Source organism: Pelmatolapia mariae, linkage group LG4 (assembly GCF_036321145.2).
Source record: "Pelmatolapia mariae isolate MD_Pm_ZW linkage group LG4, Pm_UMD_F_2, whole genome shotgun sequence".
In the NCBI taxonomy this organism is placed as follows: Eukaryota; Metazoa; Chordata; class Actinopteri; order Cichliformes; family Cichlidae; genus Pelmatolapia; species Pelmatolapia mariae.
In genome coordinates this window covers 10,891,830-10,908,219 of record NC_086230.1, presented here as the reverse complement: position 1 = coordinate 10,908,219, position 16,390 = coordinate 10,891,830, and the positions used below count along the sequence as shown (strand labels likewise).

The 16,390-nt window shown below is 36.9% G+C and overlaps 1 protein-coding gene across 2 annotated transcripts in view; it reads right to left on the bottom strand.

The window, feature by feature from the left end:
- Positions 1-15,620, bottom strand: part of st13 (ST13 Hsp70 interacting protein) — a 37,511-nt gene extending 21,891 nt beyond the window's left edge. Inside the window, exons 1-4 of one of the 2 annotated variants that reach the window (XM_063471420.1) lie at positions 15,475-15,620; positions 14,938-15,077; positions 12,690-12,738; positions 12,500-12,596 (exon numbers count right to left, since the gene is read on the bottom strand). In XM_063471420.1, the coding sequence (XP_063327490.1) occupies positions 12,500-12,596; positions 12,690-12,738; positions 14,938-15,047 (256 nt within the window). In that variant the 5' untranslated portion in view covers positions 15,048-15,077; positions 15,475-15,620. Of the gene's footprint in view, positions 1-12,499; positions 12,597-12,689; positions 12,739-14,937; positions 15,078-15,284; positions 15,403-15,474 lie in introns of those variants that run through there. The other variant, XM_063471421.1, reaches the window with a different exon arrangement.
- Between the last annotated feature and the right edge of the window lie 770 nt (positions 15,621-16,390).

The window sequence follows — 16,390 nt, the reverse complement described above, 5'->3', positions numbered from 1 at the left end:
TCCATCATGGTTAGAAAATAAATCAGTTTGCATGTATTATTTAGAAAAACAAATGGGGATTTTATGATTTTATCCCTATGTAAATCATTACAATTATGTGATTTAACTGGTATTTAAAGGGTTAAAATTATGAATTTGATTGAAATTTTGGTCTTGATGAACAGCACTGATACTAATCTAAAAAATCTAGTCAAAAAAAGTGGAGATTTTTCTTAATATACATGAATTTTATAGCATTTTGTAAGTGTAAACAGGGGGTGGCCATTTTTGGCCACGAACAGTCTCAGAGGGAGTTTTTTTGTTTTTCTGTCACTGCACAAAAAAACAAAGATGCATAAATGTCATTGATGCTGTTAATTATTGCTATGCATCTAACCTTCATCATGGTTAGCAAATAAATCAGATGGCATGTATTATTTAGAAAAAAAACTGGGATTTTATGATTTTCTCTATTTATGAGTTGTTATGATTATGTGCTCTAACTGGTTTTTAAAGGGTTAAATTTCAGAATTTTAATGAAATTTTGATTTTCATGAACAGCCCTGATGCTAATCTAAAAAATCATGTAAAAAAAACTGGACATTTTTCTTAATATATATGAATTTTATAGCATTTTGTAAGTGTAAACAGGGGGTGGCCATTTTTGGCCACGAACAGTCTCAGAGGGAGTTTTTTTGTTTTTCTGTCACTGCACAAAAAAACAAAGATGCATAAATGTCATTGATGCTGTTAATTATTGCTATGCATGTAACCTTCATCATGGTTAGCAAATAAATCAGATGGCATGTATTATTTAGAAAAAAACTGGGATTTTATGATTTTCTCTATTTATGAGTTGTTATGATTATGTGCTCTAACTGGTATTTAAAGGGTTAAATTTCAGAATTTTAATGAAATTTTGATTTTCATGAATAGCCCTGATGCTAATCTAAAAAATCATGTAAAAAAAACTGGACATTTTTCTTAATATATATGAATTTTATAGCATTTTGTAAATGTAAACAAGGGGTGGCCATTTTTGGCCACGAACAGTCTCAGAGGGAGTTTTTATGTTTTTGCTCTCTCTGCACTAAAATAACAATGCATTGTAATCAATGTTGATGTGAATCAATTATATGCCCCAGACTCTACTATTAATAATACAAGAAATTTCAGTAGCAATGCAATTATATAAAATTGCGAGATTTGAGGTTGTCGTCCAGCTGGTGCAGTGGACAAACAAACTGGTGTTTAAAGGGTTAAAAAATAAAAAAGTAATAATCATTTTATATTTATGGAAAGAACTGAAGTTACTTAAAAGCTTTATGCAGAAAAAATGGCAAAAAATCCCCAAAATAATAAAAATTACAGACCTAATCTGTAGGTGGCCACTTTTGGCCACGAACAAGCTGAAAGGGTGGTGATTTTGAACAACCCCCAAGGGTTAATATGTCATATTTGTATTTTAAATGGTCAACATTTCAAGATTCCCCCGTGTCTTCTGAACAAAACGGTGTAAGAATGACTGTTCTATCCCCTACGGTTAGGAAATTATAGCCATTTGTTTGAGGGGAATCCTGACTATGAAAAATAGACAGCACAGATCCTGTCTCTGTGCTGCGTGTGTGTAAAAAGAGGTGCACCTGTTTTGGCGGGAAAAGTGCACAGCCTCTCTGATTGGTGGATTCAAATTTAGCAGCTCCCAGGCTGCTTGAATGACCTACAAACGTGCTGTTCTCTCCCTGTGTGTGTGTGTGTGTGTGTCTGTGTCTGTGTGTCTGTGTGTGTGTGTGTGTGTGTGTGTGTGTGTGTGTGTGTGTGTGTGTGTGACACAGAGAGAGAGAGAGAGAGAGACTTTTTATGGCAGCATCTTATTGTATGATTTAAATTCAATATATTTAGACTGGTTGACTGAATTTGATCCTGTGTGTGTCTCTCTGTGCATGTGTGTTTCCATATGTGTACATATTTGTGATTGTGTGACTGTTATACTTTTTTTGCTGATTATTTTTCGTTTCACAATTACATTTAAGGGACCCTTAGCATGTTCAGGATTTTTTCAGCTGTCCATTTTGCTTTTCCAATTTTTCTATTTAAGTTATTACTATTGTGCTAAGTCATAGCATTGCTGCTGCTTTTCAGCATTTGTGCTAAATACAGCATTTCTGCTAAATCATACTATTTCTGATTTTTTAAGAGATTTGTGCTAAATATAGCATTTCTGCTAAATCATACTTTTTCTGCTTTTTTATGATATTTGTGCGAAATTATGCATTTCTGCTAAATCGTACTATTTCTGCTTTTTTCATGAGATTTGTGCTAAATACAGCTTTTCTGCTAAATCATACTTTTTCTGCTATTTTATAAGATTTGTGCTAAATACAGCTCATCTAATAAATCATAGTATTTCTACTATATTATATTTTTCTTTCTAAATATACCATTTCTGCTATAGAGTAGTATTTCTGCTATGTTATAATATTTGTGCTAAACTGGAGTATTTTTGCTAAAACATAGTATTTATTTAAAATTACAATATTCATAGTATATTACAGTGTCTCTGGTAAATCACAGCATTTCTGCTATGTTGTACTGTTTTTCTAAATCATAGTATTTCTGTAATGTTTAAGAATGTTTGGCTAAATATATTCTTTCTGTTATCTTATACTATTTCTCCTAAATTCTTGTATTTTTGAGAAGTTATCGTGTTTCTGGTAAGTTACAATGTTTCTGCTAAGTTCTGCTATGCTATTGTACTTCTGCCAAGTATTATTTTTCCTCTAAGATATTGCAGTTCTGCTAAGTTACTGCATTTTAGAAAAGTTCCTTTGCTTCTGCAAAGTTTTTACAATTTCTGCAACTTTTCAACTTTTTCACCTATTTTTAGCAGAAAGCTTCAGCATTACAGCATCCACACTGCATTTTCGCAGGAAATGCAAATTTTTCTAGTTACTAGTTGCTTCCGTACACTTTTTGGCACTTAACTACTCCCTCAGTTTTCAGCCGATTTTCTCCGTTCAAACTCTAAACTGTTCTGCTCTTTCTGCTAATGCCGGCTATGACTTTTGGTGTTCATTACTATTATACTCTTTAAAATATTACACTTTTTTCCTTTAATTTGTCCCATTGAAATGAATGGAAAACTTCCACAATTATGCTAAAACTTGCTTGGTTTTGAAACTTAACTACTTCCTCATACTTTCACCTAGACACTCCATTCAAACTTTAAAATGTTCTCAGATTATTGGGCTATTCCTGTATGATTCAGCTTTTTCAGATCTTCTACCGTTTTAATTTTATACCTCTTTAAGTTTTGAGTTGCAAAATTGTGATTTTTCAGAAAATACATGCGTTGTTATGGTTGCTATGCAATTAACTCAGAGTGAGGGCTGGTCTGTTCTGAATTTTCTCTTCATGCTTGAACAACTTCTTGCTACTCGCTAAATTTCCACTCAACCCCCACAAATTATACATCAAAATGTAGGTATTTTTGCTGGCTTTCATAAAATGTCACTATCATTCTTGTGGGATTTACAAATTGTTTGCAAATCTCCTCAGAGCAACACAAGGTGTGAAAACACTCCATAGAAAGTGAATGGAGAGCTTGTTCAAAATTACCGCTGAATTTTCTAATAAGAGGCATTTTTAAATAGTTGTATCTCCTTAACGAAACAAAGTTGAGACATGAGGCTTGTGCCAATATATCTTCAGACTCTCCTGATGCTCACAATTCAAGAGTATTTTCCTCACCTATTACCGTTTGGCCGTGAATTACAGTTGTTTGGGGGTAGGAAATTTGTCCCCCTCTCAGATTTCTTTAGATTTCAAACTCTGGAAATGAGGCACTTTCTTCTCTCGTCATATCTTTTTGATGGATTTCAACAGAGACCTGAAAATTTCCATGACTGTTCACCAAAGCCTGCTGTTTCTTACGGTGAAAGAATGATTTTGATGCTCCATATAGATTTAGAGTTACAAAACGTTGTTTGAGGGCAAGTCAAGGCAGTTTTGCTTCGCCTCTACTAAGTTACAGTGTATTACAAGTCATATGTCTTCAAGAATCTATATTTTATCTCTGAATTATGAAGACCTGCAGATTCCCCCATCTCTTCTGAACAAAACGGTGTCAGAATGAGCGTTCTAGCCCCTACGGTTAGGAAATTATGGCCATTTGTTCAAGGTGAATCCTGAATGTCAGAAATACACTGAAGAAAACTCATACCTCTCTGTTTCTGTGTGTGTAAGGGCTGATTACAGCAGGTGCAGCTAATTTAACTGACCTAGATATACCAAGCCCAGACTCTTAACAGCCACTGTTCCCTTTAGGCTCTGTGTATGTGTGTGTGTATCAATATTTCTCCCATGTTAAAGTATTACTCCTCCATAATAGTATTTCTGCTAAATCAAAGTACTTCTACTACATCTTAGTACTTCTGCTCAATCATAGTAATTCTGGGAAATCATAGTATTTTTGCCAAATCATGGTATTTGTGCCAAATCATGGTTTTTGTGTCAAATCATGACATTTCTGATATGTTATAGTATTACTAGTAGGTGGAGGTATTTCTGTTATGTTATAGTGTATGTGCTGAATATAGTATATCTGCCAAATCATAGTATTTATCCCAAATCATAGTATTTATGCAAAATTACAGTATTTCTGCTAAAAAGCAGAAAGAGTACCTTTTAGCTAAAATTTCTGTCAAAAGATATTATTTATGTTAAAACATAGTAATTCTGCTAAATCATAGTATTTGTGCCAATTCATAATATTTGTACTAAGTCATAGTACTTGTACCAAATCATAGTATTTGTACCCAATCATAGTATTTCTGCCATATCATCGTATTTGTGCCAAATCATGTTATTTGTTTCCCAAATTAAAATTTCTGTTATGTTATAGTATTACTACTAAGTTGTAGAATTTCTGTTGTGATATAGTATATCTGCTGATTATAGTATATGTGCCAAATCATAGTATTTATAGCAAATCATAGTATTTGTGCCCAAACATAGTATTTCTTGCCAAATTGTAGTATTTGTGCAAAAACATACTATGTCTGCAAAATCACACTATATCTGTTATGTTATAGTATTACTACTAAGGCATAGTATTTCTACCAAATCAAAGTATTCCTTCAAAATCATAGTATTACTGCAATTTCATAGTATTTGAGCAAAATCGTAGTATTTGTGCAAAAAAAATACTATGTCTGCAAAATCACAGTATATTTGTTATGTTATAGTATTACTACTAAGGCAAAGTATTTCTACCAAATCATAGTATTCCTTCAAAATCATAGTATTACTGCAATTTCATAGTATTTGAGCAAAATCGTACTATTTGTGGTAAAACATACTATGTCTGCAAAATCACAGTATATTTGTTATGTTATAGTATTACTACTAAGGCAAAGTATTTCTACCAAATTATAGTATTCCTTCAAAATCATAGTATTACAGCAGCATTCAGTAATGATACGGCTCTGCAGCTCAAAGGTTATCAGTTCAATCCCACCTTGGTCAACATTTTTTTTTCACTACAAATTTATACACTATCACAGACCTGTAATTTATATTGCTAATTTTTTTCACTACAAATGAGTAGTGCAAAAACATACTATGTCTGCAACATCACAGTATATCTGTTATGTTATAGTATTACTACTAAATCATTGTATTTCTGCCAATTCAAGCAGGCTGACTGTTACTAAGTGCATCAGCGTACATAGGTCATCTCTTGTGTTGGAGTGCCCTCTTGTAGCGCCTTTTGGGTAGTGCCTTAGTAAACGTGAACACTGCAAAGAAGTGGTATCAGACTGGTTTGTAGTGGAGGAATTTGTTGCCAGTTTCTTTCATCTTTAATCTGTATTCATGTTGTAATGTAGTAGTACCACAATATGGCAGAAATACTATGTTTTGGCACAAATACTTTGATTTGGTATACTTTAGCTTCTTCACCCTTTTTCAGCAAAGTTTACATTTTTTTCACCCCTTTTCAGCACAAATTCCAGGTTTTTTGGCTGTTTTCAAAAAAAAATCTCTTTTCAGCAGAAACTCCTCTGATTCACCTCTTTTCTGCAAAATTGTCAGCCTTTTCACCTTTCATCAGCACAATTCTCAGCAGCTTCTGCTCATTTCAGCAGAATTGTCTGTCTCTCCACCTCTTGTTCATGTAAATGAGTTTGGGTCAGTGAGATGAGTAGCTGCCTTTAGACTAAGAGGGCCAGATTCAAATCCTGCTCATGGTGACTTTTTTTATTTCCACCACCATACAACTTTTTGACACTTTTCATCTTTTTCAGCTTTTCAGCAGACAGCTTCAGCGTTAAGGCATCCACACAGCATTTTCGCAGGAAATGCAATTTTTTCTAGTTCTTTATTATTGTGTGGATGCTGTTAAGCATCCACACTATTGAGTTCCTGTTTCTCTTTATTCTTTATTATTGTGTGGATGCTGTTAAGCATCCACACTATTGAGTTCCTGTTTCTCTTTATTCTTTATTATTATTCTTCATCTTCAAGTTGCTTCCGTACGTTTTTTGGCCTTTAACTAGTTCCACAATTTTTGTGCTATTTTCACCGTTCAAATTTCACAATATTTTGCTATTTCTGCTCTTTCCGGCTATGACTTTTGGTATTTATTACTATTATACTTTTTGAAATATCAAGTTTTTTTCCTTTAATTTGTCCCATTGAAATGAATGGGAAACTTCCGCAATTCTGCTAAAACTTGCTTGTTTTTGAAACTTAACTACTTCCTTATACTTTCACATAGAAACTCCATTTAAACTTTAAAATGTTCACAAATTATTGGGCTATTCATGTTTGATTCAGCTTTTTCATATCTGTTACTGTTTTCATCTTATCCCTCTTTAAGTTTTGAGTTTCATCTTTGTGATTTTTCACAAAATACATGTGTTGTTATGGTTGCTATGCAGTTGGTTCTGTGTGAGCCACTGTACCTTTCGCAATTTTCTCTTTATGTCCGAACAGCTTCTTGCTACTTGCTCAATTTTCACTCAACCGCCACAAATTATACATCAAAACGTAGGTATTTTTGCTGGCTTTCAGAAAATGTCACTATCATTGTTGTGGGATTTATAGAATTTTGGCAAATCTCCTCAGAGCAACACAAAGTCTCAAAAATCCCCATAGAAAGTCAATGGAGAGTTCGTTTAAAATCACCGCTTGATTTCTGTAATGAGAGGCATTTTCGAACCGTCATATCTCCCGAACAAAGCAAAGTTAAGACATGAGGCTTGTGCCAATATATCTCCAGACACTCCTGACGCTCACAATTCAAGAATTTTTTTCTCAGCTATTACCATTTGGCCATGAATTGGGTTTGTTTGAGGGTAGGAAATTTGTCCCTCGCTCAGATTTCTTCAGATTTCAAACTCTGGAAATGAGGCACTTTTTTCTCTCGTCATATCTTTTTGATAGATTTCCACAGAGACCTGAAAATTTCCATGACTGTTCACCAAAGCCTGCTGTCTCTTACGGTGAAAGAATGATATCTATACTCCAAATAGATTTAGAGTTAGAAACCGTTGTTTGAGGGCAAGTCAAGGCAGTTTTCGCTTTGCCTCTACTCAGTTATGGTGCATTAGAAGTCAAATATCTTCAATAATTCATATTTTAATGATAAATTGTCAACACTGTAAGATTCCCCCATCTCTTCTGAACAAAACGGTGTAAGAATGACTGTTCTAGCCCCTACGGTTAGGAAATTATAGCCATTTGTTTGAGGGGAGTCCTCACTATGAAAAGTAGACAGCACAAATCCTGTCTCTGTGCTGCGTGTGTGCACCTGTTTTGGCGGGAAAAAGTACACAGCCTCTCTGATTGGTGGATTCAAATTTAGCAGCTCCCAGGCTGCTTGGCTGACCTAGAAACTTGATTTTCTCTCCCTGTGTGTGTGTGTGTGTGTGTGTGTGTGTGTGTGACAGAGAGAGAGAGAGAGAGAGAAAGAGAGGGCGAGAGAGAGTTTTTATAGGAGCATCTTATTGTATGATTTAAATTCAATATATTTAGACTGGTTGACTGAATTTGATCCTGTGTGTCTCTCTGTGTGTTTCCATATGTGTCCATATTTGTGATTGTGTGACTGTTATACTTTTTTTTGCTGATTTTTTTTTCATTGAACAATTACATTTGAGGGACCCTTAGCATGTTCAGCATTTTCTCAGCTGTTCATTTTGCTTTTCCAATTTTTCTATTTAAGTTATTACTATTGTGCTAAGTCACAGCATTTCTGCTGCTTTTCAGTATTTGTGCTAAATATAGCATTTCTGCTAAATCATACTATTTCTGCTATTTTACAGGATTTGTACTTAATATAGTATTTCTGCTTAATTATAGTATTTCTGCCATTTTATAGTATTTGTGCTAAAACATAGTATTTCTACTAAATGCAGTATTTCTGGGTAATCATTGTATTTCTATATATTTCTGCCAGGTCCCCAGGGAGTCAATCCTCTGTAAGGACTGTAATATTCAAATTTATATATCAGGACCTGCACGACTTCACAACTAGCCAATCACATCTGAGGGCTGGCACATTCAAATTTGCATATTGGGGCATTCATGGTTCCTAAGACAACCAATCATATCTGAGGGCTGGCACATTCAAATTTGCATATTGTTGCCTTCATGGCTTCCCAGCAAGCCAATCATATCTGAGGGCTGGCACATTAAAATTTGCATATTGTTGCCTTCATGGCTTCCCAGCCAGCCAATCATATCTGAGGGCTGGCACATTCAAATTTGCATATTAGGGCCTTCATAGCTTTCCAGCCAGCCAATCATCTATGTCATATATCTATAATATTTCATATTTTTATTTTAAATGGTCAACATTTCAAGATTCCCCCATGTCGTCTGAACAAAACGGTCTAAGAATGACCGTTTTAGCCCCTACGGTTAGGAATTTATGGCTGTTTGTTTGAGGGGAGTCCTGACTATGAGAAATAGACTGCAAAAATCCTGTCTCTCTCTTTGCTGCATGTGTAAAAGCCTGCACTTGGTGCACCAGTTTTGGCGGGAAAAAGCACACAGCCTCTCTGATTGGTGGATTCAAATTGAGAATCTCACAGCTGTTTGACTGACCTAGAAACATGCTGTTAACAGCCCCTGTTCACTTGCTGATGCTGATGCTGCTGCTGCTGTGTGTGTGTGTGTGTGTGTGTGTGTGTGTGTGTGTGTGTGTGTGTGTGTGTGTGTGTGTGTGTGTGTGTGTGTGTGTGACAGACAGAGAGAGCCTTTTTATGGGAGCATCTTATTGTATGATTTAAATTCAATATATTTAGACTGGTTGACTGAATTTGGTCCTGTGTGTGTCTCTCTGTGCATGTGTGTTTCCATATGTGTCCATATTTGTGATTGTGTGACGGTTATACTTTTTTTTGCTGATTTTTTTTCATTTAACAGTTACATTTGAGGGACCCTTAGCATGTTCAGCATTTGTTCAGCTGTCCATTTTGCTTTTCCAATTTTTCTATTTAAGTTATTAATATTGTGCTAAGTCATAGCATTTCTGCTGCTTTTCAGTATTTGTGCTAAATCTAGCATTTCTGCTAAATCATACTATTTCTGCTATTTCGTAAGATTTGTGCTAACTATAGTGTTTCTGCTAAAAAAGTGTATTTCTGCAAAATATAGTATTTTTTATTAATTATAGTTTTTGTACCAAATCATAGTACAGTTTTACTGCTTTGTATATGGCTTCTAAGACAACCAATCATATCTGAGGGCTTGCACATTCAAATTTGCTTATTATTGCCTTCCTGACTTCCCAGCCAGCCAATCATATCTGAGGGCTGGCACATTCAAATGTGCATATTGGGGCATTCATGGCTTCTAAGACAACCAATCATATATGAGGGCTGGCACATTCAAATTTGCATATTATTGCCTTCCTGACTTCCCAGCCAGCCAATCATATCTGAGGGCTGGCATATTCAAATGTGCATATTGGGGCATTCATGGCTTCTAAGACAACCAATCATATATGAGGGCTGGCACATTCAAATTTGCATATTGTTGCCTTCATGGCTTCCCAGCCAGCCAATCATCTATGTCATATATCTATAATATTTCATATTTTTATTTTAAATGGTCAACATTTCAAGATTCCCCCATGTCGTCTGAACAAAACGGTCTAAGAATGACCGTTTTAGCCCCTACGGTTAGGAATTTATGGCTGTTTGTTTGAGGGAAGTCCTGACTAACTTTCCAATATTTTCACTTAAGTTATTACTATTCTGCTCAATCATAGTATCTGTTCCAAATCATTGTTTTTAAGCTATATTGTAGGATTTCTGCTAAATCATAGTATTTCTACAATATTATATTTTTCTATCTAAATATAGCATTTCTGCTATAGAATAGTATTTCTGCTATGTTATAATATTTGTGCTAAACTGGAGTATTTTTGCTAAAACATAGTATTTATTTAAAATTACAATATTGATGGTATATTACAGTGTCTCTGGTAAATGACAGCGTTTCTGCTATGTTGTACTGTTTTTCTAAATCATAGTATTTCTGTAATGTTTAAGAATGTTTGGCTAAATATATTCTGTCTGTTATGTTATACTATTTCTCCTAAATTCTTGTATTTTTGAGAAGTTATCGTGTTTCTGGTAAGTTACATTTCTGCTAAGTTCTGCTATGCTATTGTATTTCTGCCAAGTATGATGTTTCCTCTAAGATATTGCAGTTCTGCTAAGTTACTACATTTTAGCAAAGTTCCTTTGCTTCTGCAAAGTTTTTACAATTTCTGCAAGTTTTCAGCTTTTTCAGCTATTTTTAGCAGACAGCTTCAGCATTACAGCATCCACACTGCATTTTCGCAGGAAATGCAAATTTTTCTAGTTTAAAATGTCTAGCTTTTAAAAAATAATTATCTGAATCTTACAACAAACGATTGATAGACTGATACATATATACCATCAGAACAGTGTACATCACTGTCACAACAGTGTTTGTTTTCATTAAAAGGCTTTATGATTTTTCCTTAATGGCGGGCCGCTCTCTAGTCAAAATGCCCGGGATGATTTTTTGTCCCAGTCCAGCCCTGTATGCAGCTCATCTGCAGTCTGGTGTTACCTACATCTTCCTATTCAGAAGGCAGAATTTCCAAGTTCTGAGTACAATCGCAAGCACCACGACTGCAGTTTTTGTGTTGGATGTAAAAAGCACACATGACGCTGTGACGTAGGCTAGAATCATGGAGGCGGTCAACGGCGGTCCAGGCGTGGGATTTCTCTTGTGGAAATATGCACATTATCTTTTCCTTTCTATTGGTAGGTGGCACAGTGCACTTATGACAAGTAAGCAAGCTAGAAGACTGGGAATCTTGCTGGGTATCCAGTTACGGAACCAACACATTAACAAGAGAATTCTGAGTAAAACCAAAGTTACTGTCCCTAGTAACTAGTTACTTTGAAAGTAACGAGTAACTTGAAGTAAAGTAACTTACCCAACACTGTATATCAGTGAGCTATTTTTCTGCACATGCATCCAGCCACATCTCCACTGTGCTCCATCTGTAGCTTTTTCAGCCTAGATGGAAAAAATTCTATCCTGATCTGAAATGGCTCAAGTTGAAGCCAACTGGACTTCTTTTGGGTTTCACGTCTCATCCAGTAAGCCCCTTCAGCTCTAAAAGCTCACGGGATTGTCACCGTGGAAACATGAATGGTGGTTAAATCAAAACTGGATGTAGACTGCCTCCTGTTCTCTGTCCAAAATGTGAACATTAGAATCCTCGGGAGAGCATCCTTTGTCCTTTAAAGGCAAACATACAGCCCAGTCTCATCCTGTAGAAGAGGCGTGTTGTGCCATGTGTCTGTGGAATGGTCGCTCTCATGTCTATAACCAAGCACTCCTCTCTGCACTGAGTTGTTTAGCTAGGGTTTTTGTCTGAGTGTGTGGCTGGGTCTGAAGTGCCGTGGATGTTAGCCGTGGATGACAGCGTTATTCTCCCAGTCACTGTGCTCCTCACTGGTTGATGCCTCAGGTTCTTTTCGGTGCATTTTTGGTGACTTGATAAAGGGCCAGTTTGGATATCTTTTAATATGTTTATGTCTGTGTGTGTGTGTTTTCCCCGGCATCCTCCTTGGTGAACTTAATGTTTGTATCCTGGTGGTAACTGTTCAAGTAATTTCTCTTTAGTATTCTTACTTGATTCTTGTGTTAACTCCCTCATTGTTATAGTTTTGAAATATTTAGAATCAGGAATTTAGATGATTGCGGCTGAGCTCTGAGTCTGTTTCAGTACTAAATAATGATGTTAAAATGCTTTAATAGGATGTAAATAGAAGTGTTTTCTGTTTATTTATAATTAATTAAAACATTCATTGATAAATAAAGGACTAGCAGTTAAAGTGTACTCTATTAAAAAAAAACTTCAGTAAATTGTGTGCATTATTTCATTTAATCTATTAAATTTACAGCATGTAAATCAAAGCTCCAGGCTGTCATGAAACAAAGTGTTGAGTGGGGCATACAGTACCTATTTCACTCTCCTCGCTCTCAGACGGCACAGCAGGCGCAGGCTCAGGCTCAGGAGGCGAAGCTGCGGTGGGTGGAGGGCCACAGGGACATCCACCCTACAAGTCAGAAAGCACGCTTTGTTACGATGAGGTGTAATTTCTGACATTAGCATGAAGTAAAAGGCAATTAAATAATATTTTAGGCATCACCTGGCATGAGTCACTTGTCTTGGGTGGTGGAGGGATTGTTGCACCCATGCTGCAAAACAGAACAATAAAATAAACACAAAACACTAAATTTTAAGACATTGTTTTGGAGGAAAAGCCTAAACAGATATTGTAACAGGGTTACTTCACCTTCACCTGAACATATTGCTTAGTTAATTTCTCAACATTTTAGTGTAATCAAATCACATACACCATCAGATTTAAAGTTACGTCCCTCTCCTTGGTACCACTTCACTGAACCACAGCATGTAAAACTGCAAAAAGTGAGCTTAAATTGAGTAAAACAAGCAGCGCACAAAGTAAGGCCGCTTTAATGATCCCTGCGTCGCTGGTTTCTGATGATGATTTTGAGATCACATCCTGTGTTGCGAGACCCAATCTTTGTGGCGTGTTGGCAGGTCCTGCACCTCTTGAGTTTTGTAACTTGGCTCGTTGCCCCGCAGAAGTTGCAGGTTGTTTGAAGACACAAGTGTACGATCGTGTACTGACGCGCAGAGGGAGATATTGCAACTGTTTGAAAACGTAAGTGTGTAGAAAGAATCCCCCCCCAAAAAAAGACACTCAACAAAGTCTTGGCTTCCAGTTTTGACTTCTTCTCTTTCTTATCGGTGCTTGTGATGCGATATTGTCGGAGCCCTGACAACTATCATTTAGGAAAATACTGCAGCGACTTCTCATGGCTTAACAGCCAGTATAAGCCTGTATCTGTGTGATGACGGTGCGGAGTGAGCAAAGTGACCACAGCGGACGATATATTGGCACCTTAAAACATTCATTCCGTGAACTTTGATTTGAGATTTTGGCCCACATGCCTCTATGATAATAATTGTGAGGACAGATGCTGAGAAGGTGAACTCACTAGCCTCTTACCCTACTTAACCTGTCCCAAACCTTTAAAGACCGTTCTTTTATCCCCACAGGAAGTTGTGTCAGATCCCCAACAATCATAGTGGGCTCCTGGTGAGCCCAAGAGTGTAGTAAAACAAAAGCTGTATTCAAATCCATCAGAAAACTAATGATTTGTAGTTAGGTGATTAAACAATGAAGTTAGAGCTCAGCAGCACACACGTCTCAGATCTGTCCTTTGGTGGGTGTCTGAATACTAGTAGCCTAGTTTTTAATGTTTTGGCTAATTGGTTTTTAATTCAGTTTTTCCAAGCAGTTTATTTCTAAAAATTCTCAGCAGCACAGACAAAAGTCTGCTACTTTAGTTAAAGTTACAGTGCTGAAAATCTCACCACCAGATGTCAGTCTTTTGCAGACTGCAGTCAACTGATTTCAGCTTGTTTTTGTTCATTGTCTGCTCAGGAGGGTCGCGTGTCTAATCGGCTGACAATACCCAACTGTGACAATATCAAGAATAAATAAGCATGTTTATGCACGTTTCTGTGTGTTAGACCTTTCTGAGTTCAATTTAGGAGATGAGGCTTGAGGTGAGGAGCAAGAGGATGATGTTTTATTAAGATGCCATCGTGCGTTTTTCACTTCTTTGGTGAAGGGGACCGATAAAACCTAGGTGTAACTTTTCATATCTTGAGTGCGAAGGCGCAGACACAAATTAAATCTCACCTCCACCGCATGCGAACGCTTACGATTTCTCTGCGGCCTCTGACGTATGCTGCTGGTCTCTACCCACATACAGTGATGTACATCTCAGTCACTGTATTCAAGTTTGCAGGGTAACATGGCGGCTTCCATAAAGTGACATCTGCTCCTCTGTATTTTTTTTAAGAGAACTAATTAGTTTATGAGAACATCAATTTGTTGGACAATATAATTACACACTAATCGATGTATATTCATAAGCACAATATCTTTTTCTATTAAACAAACTCAAAAAAATAAGTGACTGCACCTTAAAAACATAAACAAATAATAGTACCGCAGTCCGAGCTGTTCAGATGAAAAAACAAAACAGTTTTCTGCATTGCAGAGTTGAGGTATTAATAACAACGGAAGCAAAATAACCTCTGGGGTTTTACTTTAACAATTCGTTGTGTTGTGAGGCTTTGCTTTGTGCACCCTACGGTGGGGGGCCGTGTTCTTTACCGTTAGGTGGGCGGAACAGGGCATGTGATCAACCCTACAGTCTGTTTGAGATCTCACCTAAGCACTTGTTTTGGCATTATGAAAAAAAAAAATCATCTGTGATTCCTTAAACCAGGAAGACCAGCATTAGACAATGGCTTCCCACTGTTTTTAGCAACAGGTAAGTTCTTAGTGTACTGACTTTAGCAGCCACGTCCGGAAGAAGCCCATCTCTGGAAGGTGCAGGATCCCGGGATTAGCCTCGCACAACTGCACGAAGCCTTTCAGCTCGGCCACTTTCCGTGGGTCCATGCTGCAGTTTCACGTCCACCAGACGGAGCTCTACGTGCAGGGGGAAACCAGAGAGGAAAAACAATCAACAGCTTAGCAAAGTCCGGAGTTGTGTTTAGCTGCACGTAAACAAATGACAGCATCCGTAAGCTAGGTATGCTAAAGCACAAGGACTGAATGAGCGTGCGCAGTAACCAGCTCCACAGTTCAATATAAAACCAGCAACAAGCACTACTGAAGCTTTACAAATGAACCAACCACGCAACGACTACGAGTAGTGACTGTTTCAGGGGTCGTAGGTCAGAAGTTTCTAGAAATGTGAATTCATCTGTGACGCGGCGACCGTTTGACGCATAATAACGTCGTTAGCTTGCTGCACCGCGGGCCGTGATTAATCAAAATAGTTCGTAGATGCAAACATTTTTTTCAGGAATAAAAGCAAACTCACCCGGCCGAAGATATGCCTAACTGACAGTTAAGGAAAAAAACACACACACAGAGGAAGCCTGCAGTCGATGTTAGTACTATAATACACCTTCACCGACAGTGGCGTCGCTCCTGGGTTTTCATTCAGGCGTGTTATCGGACAGACCGAGGGGGTAAGGGTGGTGTGTGCCCTGAGCTTGGCCTGACAGGAACGGTTCTGCTTCACAGCGCGTGCGAATCAACTCAGCTCCCCCAAACTTTGTAAACCCTAGAAGTACGAGATTATTTCATTAGAGGGGTTAATGAACCCAAGTAGTAAAAACGTTAACACTTTTTTCTTCTTATATAAATATCTGTAAATAGAAATATTTAAAATAATATTTAATATAAATATATATAAATATTTAATATTCTTTCTACTGACATAGTGAATAGCATTTCCTGTAGTTGTACTGGATCATTTTAATATAACAGTGCATTTAGATTTTTGTTTTTTACTAGTCATGACTGTATCAGCATCGTGACAATAATAATAAATAAATGAATAAGCAAAGTTTATTTATTAAACACTTTAACAGGCAAACAGTCACAAAGCGCTGTATACAAGAAGAGGAACATAATTACGAAAATTAGGTGCAATAATAGGCAATAAAAAAAATACAAACCCATCCCACCTTGAACCTTGTCTCGTTATTCCCTGAAATGTCACGCTCAGGGTTAAAATGCACAGGCAGCATGTTACCTCATCATTGGAGTGGACCAGTTTTCCCGGAGTCTAGCCTCCCAGGCAGTAACGCGCCTGACGGTTTAGGCACTTTCATTTTCTAATCATATACGCTGAATTTCATAGTGTAAATCGCTAATAAATATACACGTATTTGTTGTTTCTACCATGTAGTAGAAATGCTAGAAAGAAGCTCCTGTAATATTCTGCTTTT